This window comes from Onychostruthus taczanowskii, unplaced genomic scaffold (genome assembly GCF_017590055.1).
Source record: "Onychostruthus taczanowskii isolate IOZ18803 unplaced genomic scaffold, ASM1759005v1 scaffold254, whole genome shotgun sequence".
In the NCBI taxonomy this organism is placed as follows: Eukaryota; Metazoa; Chordata; class Aves; order Passeriformes; family Passeridae; genus Onychostruthus; species Onychostruthus taczanowskii.
The window spans coordinates 66,815-73,413 of NW_024499841.1; the positions used below are offsets into that span (position 1 = coordinate 66,815).

A 6,599-nucleotide genomic window follows, 5' to 3' on the forward strand; every position below is an offset into this window, starting at 1 on the left:
CGGTCAGAGGGGGCGGGGCAACGGCTGAGGGCAACGGGAGTGAGCGGAACCGGCCCGGCCGAGGGGAACTGGACCGAGGGGAACGGAACCGGACTGAGGGGAACGGAACCGGCCCGGCCGAGGGGAACCGGACTGAGGGGAACGGAACCGGCCCGCCCGAGGGGAACCGGACTGAGGGGAACGGAACCGGCCCGGCCGAGGGGACCCGGACTGAGGGGAACGGAACCGGCCCGACCGAGGGGAACCGGACTGAGGGGAACGGAACCGGCCCGGCCGAGGGGATCCGGACTGAGGGGAACGGAACCGGCCCGACCGAGGGGACCCGGACTGAGGGGAGCGAAACCGGACCGAGCGTCTGCGGCTGTGAGTGCCGGGGCTGAGGGGACGCGGTCTGAGGGGAACCGGCCCGGGCCGAGCGGCTGCGGGTGCCGGGTCTGAGGGGAACCGGGCCGAAGGGAACCGGACTGAGGGAAACCGGGCTGAGGAGAACCGGCCCGGGCCGAGCGGCTGCGGGTGCCGGGTCTGAGGGGAACCGGGCTGAGGGGAAGCGGACTGAGGGGAAGCGGGCTTAGGGGAACCGGGCTGAGGGGAACCGGCCCGGGCCGAGCCGCTGTGAGTGCCGGCTCTGAGGGGAACCGGCCCAGGCCGGGCGGCTGCCAGTGCCGGGTCTGAGGGGAACCGGGCTCAGGGGAACCGGCCCGGGCCGGGCGGCTGCCAGTGCCGGCTCTGAGGGGAACCAGCCTGGGCCGAGCGGCTTGCAGGTGCCGGGTCTGAGGGGAACCGGGCCGAAGGGAACCGGGCTCAGGGGAACCGGCCCGGGCCGGGCGGCTGCCAGTGCCGGCTCTGAGGGCTTAGCGGGGCTGCGGAAGCGGCTGAGGCGGCCAAGCCGCTCCGCTCCGCCCGAGGGCTGGGAGCCCTAGGCAAGGAGCAGGGAAAAGCCGGGAGTGAGGGAATGGTGGGTGAGGGTGGGAAAAGGGGCTGAGGTGGGGAGGGGAAGGGGGGCTTGGCTGGGGAGGGGGTTTGGGTGAGATCCTGGTGGGAGCTGGGTCTCCTGAGGGGCTGCTGAGCTGGGAAAAGGGGCTGGGAATTAGGTGAGATCCTTTGGGAAGTGCTGGGGCTGAGGGGCTGCTGGAAGTGGGGAAGGGGACGAGGGCTTGGCAGGGAAGGGGAAGGAGCTTTAAGCAAGAGGCAGGGAAAGGCTGGGAGTGAGGGAATGGTGGGTGAGGGTGGGAAAAGGGGCTGGGGGTGAGGTGACCAAGGGACCCGAGGTGGCCAAGGGGTCTTGGGTGAGGAATGGGGAAGAGCTGCGCCTGAGGAAGGGGCCTGGAGCAGGGGAAAGGGGCTGAGGTTGAGGGGGGCAAGGGGTCCTGAGGTGTTGGAGCTGGGGCTGAGGGGCAGCGGGATGGGAGAGGGAAGGGGAAGGATTGAGCGGGATGGTTTTTATTGGAGGTCGGGGTTTGGAGCTGCTCTGGAAAGGAGTGAGGGGCTGGGAGTCAGCTGGGAGAGGGCTGAGTGAAAAGATGGGATTGGGGAAAGGAGCTTTGGGGATTTGGGAACGGGGCTTTGAAGGCAGCAGCAGCAGGTGGGGTAGGAAGGATTGAGGGATTGGGGAAGGAATTAATGGGGTTTTTTGGGATGAATTTGGGATGGTGTCGAGGAGCACCAGGAGAAGGAGAATGAGGGGCTGAGAAGGAAGCAGGGAAGGAGGGATTGCAGTGGATAATGGAGAGAGGAATAACCTGGAATGGGGGTCTGGGAGCGGGAAGGTGAAGTCCAGGGTGAGCTGGGGAGAGGGATGAGGGGCAGGAAATTGGTGCTGGAAGCACAGGGACGTGATGCAGCCATTTTTGGCCAAGACACTTCAGCGCTTCAGAGCCCAGCAGCGCTCGTGGCGGCTTGGTTTATTGGAAAGTCAATAGCGGTGTCCCAGGAGGTCCGGCCTCCCCTCCGCCCCCCGCGCCGGGAACGTGCCCGCCGAGCCTCCCTCCTGCCTTCCCCAGCTCCCCACGGATCGATGGCGCTTCCCGGGAGGCCGGATCCCGCTGTGCCGCCGGGACCGTGCCGGGAGCGGCCCCAGTTACCATGGATATGGCTGGGCTGCCTCTCCTCAGGAAACCGTTGGGGAGGAGAGCTTGAGTTCCAAAGTTTGTTGTTTTTGTTTTTTTTTTTGTCCTCCGCCAGGTTTTGCTGCCATGAATCCCGACCAGCCCTGAGTCCCTGAGGGCGGGATGGCTGAGCAGGAGGCCAAGTACAGCGTCCTGCGCGAGGTGGGGCGCGGCAGCTACGGCGTCGTTTACGAGGCCGTGGCCAACCGAACCAAGCGGCGCGTGGCCGTCAAGAGGATGCCCTGCAACGCCCCCGAGAACGCGGAGCTGGCCCTGCAGGAGCTCTGGGCCCTGCGGAGCGTCCGGCGGCAGCACCAGAACGTGCTGCAGCTGGAGGAGTGCGTCCTGCAGCGCGGCCGCCTCTTCCAGCCCCTGGAGGAGCGCGGCTCCGGCAGCCACCTGCCGCTGGTGGAGACGTGCCTGACGGGCCGGAGCCGCGCGGAGCCGCGCTCGGCCTGCTCGCTGTGGTTCGTCACCGAGTTCTGCGAGGGCGGCACCATGAACGAGTTCCTGCTGGCGCGCAGCCCCGACGCGCGCCTCAACGGCAGCTTCATGCGGCAGCTCAGCAGCGCCGTGGCCTTCCTGCACCGCAAGCGCATCGTGCACCGCGACCTCAAGGCCGACAACATCCTGGTGGCGCACGGCCGCGCCGGGCCCGTGGTCAAGGTGGGCAGGGCTGGGGGCAGGGAGGGACTGGAGGTGTGGTCTGAGGGGTTGGGGGTGTCCGGCTTGGGGAAGGGAAGGATCCGGGGACTCCTCAGAGCCTTTCCGGGAGCTGGGGGTGTTCACCTGGAGAAGGGAAGGATCCGGGGACCCCTCAGAATGTTTCCTGGAGCTGGGCGTGTCCGGCTTGGAGAAGGGAAGGATCCGGGGACTCCTCAGAGCCTTTCCGCGAGCTGGGGGTGTCCAGCTTGGAGAAGGGAAGGATCCGGGGACTCCTCAGTCCAGGAGCTGGGAGTGTCCAGCTTGGGGAAGGGAAGGATGCAAGGAGAGCTCAGAACCTTTCCAGGAGCTGGGGGTGTCCAGCTTGGAGAAGGGAAGGATGCAAGGAGAGCTCAGAACCTTTCCAGGAGCTGGGGGTGTCCAGCTTGGAGAAGGGAAGGATCCGGGGACTCCTCAGAGCCTTTCCAGGAGCTGGTGGTGTCTGGCTTGGAGAAGGGAAGGATGCAGGGACTGCTCAGAGCCTCCTTCCAGGAGCTGGGAATGTTCACCTGGAGAAGGGAAGGACTTAGGAACTCCTCAGAGCCCTTTCCAAAGGCTGGGAGTGTTCACCTGGAGAAGGCCTCAGAATGTTTCCTGGAGCTGGGCGTGTCCGGCTTGGGGAAGGGAAGGATGCAGGGACTGCTCAGAACCTTTCCAGGAGCTGGGGGTGTCCAGCTTGGGGAAGGGAAGGATCCGGGGACCCCTCAGAATGTTTCCTGGAGCTGGGCGTGTCCGGCTTGGGGAAGGGAAGGATGCAGGGACTGCTCAGAACCTTTCCAGGAGCTGGGGGTGTCCAGCTTGGGGAAGGGAAGGATCCGGGGACCCCTCAGAATGTTTCCTGGAGCTGGGCGTGTCCGGCTTGGGGAAGGGAAGGATGCAGGGACTGCTCAGAACCTTTCCAGGGAGCGGGGGGTGTTCACCTGGAGAAGGGAAGGATCCGGGGACCCCTCAGAATGTTTCCTGGAGCTGGGCGTGTCCGGCTTGGAGAAGGGAAGGATCCGGGGACTCCTCAGTCCAGGAGCTGGGAGTGTCCAGCTTGGGGAAGGGAAGGATGCAAGGAGAGCTCAGAACCTTTCCAGGAGCTGGGGGGGTCCAGCTTGGGGAAGGGAAGGATCCGGGGTCCCCTCAGAATGTTTCCTGGAGCTGGGCGTGTCCGGCTTGGGGAAGGGAAGGATGCAGGGACTGCTCAGAGCCTCCTTCCAGGAGCTGGGAATGTTCACCTGGAGAAGGGAAGGACTTAGGAACTCCTCAGAGCCCTTTCCAAAGGCTGGGAGTGTTCACCTGGAGAAGGATCCAGGGATACCTCAGCTAACTCCCAACTCAGGATCCCAAGAATTCCCACAGATCATTCCTTAGAATCCTAAGAATTCCACCTGGCTCATTCCCAACTCATGATCCCAACAATTCCACCCAGCTCATTCACAACTCAGGATCCCAAGAATTCCACCCTGATCATTCCCAACTTGGGGGTGTCCAGCTTGGGGAAGGGAAGGATCCGGGGACCCCTCAGAATGTTTCCTGGAGCTGGGCGTGTCCGGCTTGGGGAAGGGAAGGATGCAGGGACTGCTCAGAACCTTTCCAGGAGCTGGGGGTGTCCAGCTTGGGGAAGGGAAGGATCCGGGGACCCCTCAGAATGTTTCCTGGAGCTGGGCGTGTCCGGCTTGGGGAAGGGAAGGATGCAGGGACTGCTCAGAACCTTTCCAGGAGCTGGGGGTGTCCAGCTTGGGGAAGGGAAGGATCCGGGGACCCCTCAGAATGTTTCCTGGAGCTGGGCGTGTCCGGCTTGGGGAAGGGAAGGATGCAGGGACTGCTCAGAACCTTTCCAGGAGCTGGGGGTGTCCAGCTTGGGGAAGGGAAGGATCCGGGGACCCCTCAGAATGTTTCCTGGAGCTGGGCGTGTCCGGCTTGGGGAAGGGAAGGATGCAGGGACTGCTCAGAACCTTTCCAGGAGCTGGGGGTGTCCAGCTTGGGGAAGGGAAGGATCCGGGGACCCCTCAGAATGTTTCCTGGAGCTGGGCGTGTCCGGCTTGGGGAAGGGAAGGATGCAGGGACTGCTCAGAACCTTTCCAGGAGCTGGGGGTGTCCAGCTTGGGGAAGGGAAGGATCCGGGGACCCCTCAGAATGTTTCCTGGAGCTGGGCGTGTCCGGCTTGGGGAAGGGAAGGATGCAGGGACTGCTCAGAACCTTTCCAGGAGCTGGGGGTGTCCAGCTTGGGGAAGGGAAGGATCCGGGGACCCCTCAGAATGTTTCCTGGAGCTGGGCGTGTCCGGCTTGGGGAAGGGAAGGATGCAGGGACTGCTCAGAACCTTTCCAGGAGCTGGGGGTGTCCAGCTTGGGGAAGGGAAGGATCCGGGGACCCCTCAGAATGTTTCCTGGAGCTGGGCGTGTCCGGCTTGGGGAAGGGAAGGATGCAGGGACTGCTCAGAACCTCCTTCCAGGAGCTGGGAATGTTCACCTGGAGAAGGGAAGGACTTAGGAACTCCTCAGAGCCCTTTCCAAAGGCTGGGAGTGTTCACCTGGAGAAGGATCCAGGGATACCTCAGCTAACTCCCAACTCAGGATCCCAAGAATTCCCACAGATCATTCCTTAGAATCCTAAGAATTCCACCTGGCTCATTCCTAACTCAGGATCCTAAGAATTCCACTCAGATCATTCCCAACTCAGAATCCCAAGCATTCCACCCAGGTCATTCCCAACTCAGAGTCCCAAGAATTCCAACTAGATCATTCCCATCTCATGATCCCAATAACTCCACCCACCTCATTCCCAACTCAAAATCCCAAGCATTCCACCCAGGTCATTCCCAACTCAGAATCCGAAGAATTCCACCTGCCTCATTCCTTAGAATCCCAAGAATTCCACCCAGCTCATTCCCAACTCATGATCCCAAGAATTCCACCTGGCTCATTCCTAACTCAGGATCCTAAGAATTCCACTGAGATCATTCCCAACTTACGATGCCAAAAATTCCACCTAGCTAACTCCCAACTCATGATCCCAAGAATTCCACCTGGCTCATTCCCAACTCATGATCCCAAGAATTCCACCCAGCTCATTCCCAACTCAGAATCCCAAGAATTCCACCCAACTCATTTCCAGCTCAGGACCTCAAGAGTTCCACCCTGCTCATTCCTAAATCAAAATCCCAAGAATTCCACCTAGATCATTCCTTAGAATCCCAAGAATTCCACCCAGCTCATTCACAGCTCACGATCCCAAGAATTCCACCCAGCTAACTCCCAACTCAGGATCCCAAGAATTCCACCCAACTCATTTCCAGCTCAGGACCTCAAGAGTTCCATCCTGCTCATTCCTAAATCAAAATCCCAAGAATTCCCGCAGATCATTCCTTAGAATCCTAAGAATTCCACCTGGCTCATTCCCAACTCATGATCCCAAGAATTCCACCCTGATCATTCCCAACTCAAGATGCCAAAAATTCCACCTAGCTAACTCCCAACTCATGATCCCAAGAATTCCACCTGGCTCATTCCCAACTCATGATCCCAAGAATTCCACCCTGATCATTCCCAACTCAGAATCCTAAGAATTCCACCCAGCTCATTCCCAACTCAGAATCCCAAGAATTCCACCCAGCTCATTCCCAACTCAGGATCCCAAGAATTCCACCCAACTCATTTCCAGCTCAGGACCTGAAGAGTTCCACCCTGCTCATTCCTAAATCAAAATCCCAAGAATTCCACCTAGATCATTCCTTAGAATCCCAAGAATTCCACCCAGCTCATTCACAGCTCACGATCCCAAGAATTCCACCCAGCTAACTCCCAACT

The 6,599-nt window shown here is 60.8% G+C and overlaps 1 protein-coding gene across 1 annotated transcript in view; it reads left to right on the forward strand.

Moving 5' to 3' along the window:
* Positions 1–2,007: 2,007 nt before the first annotated feature.
* The window catches only part of LOC121337198 (serine/threonine-protein kinase PDIK1L-like), a 10,012-nt gene continuing 5,420 nt past the window's right edge, over positions 2,008–6,599 (forward strand). Inside the window, exon 1 of the mRNA XM_041407139.1 lies at positions 2,008–2,771. Within this exon, the coding sequence (XP_041263073.1) occupies positions 2,229–2,771 (543 nt within the window). The 5' untranslated portion in view covers positions 2,008–2,228. The remainder of the gene's footprint in view (positions 2,772–6,599) is intronic.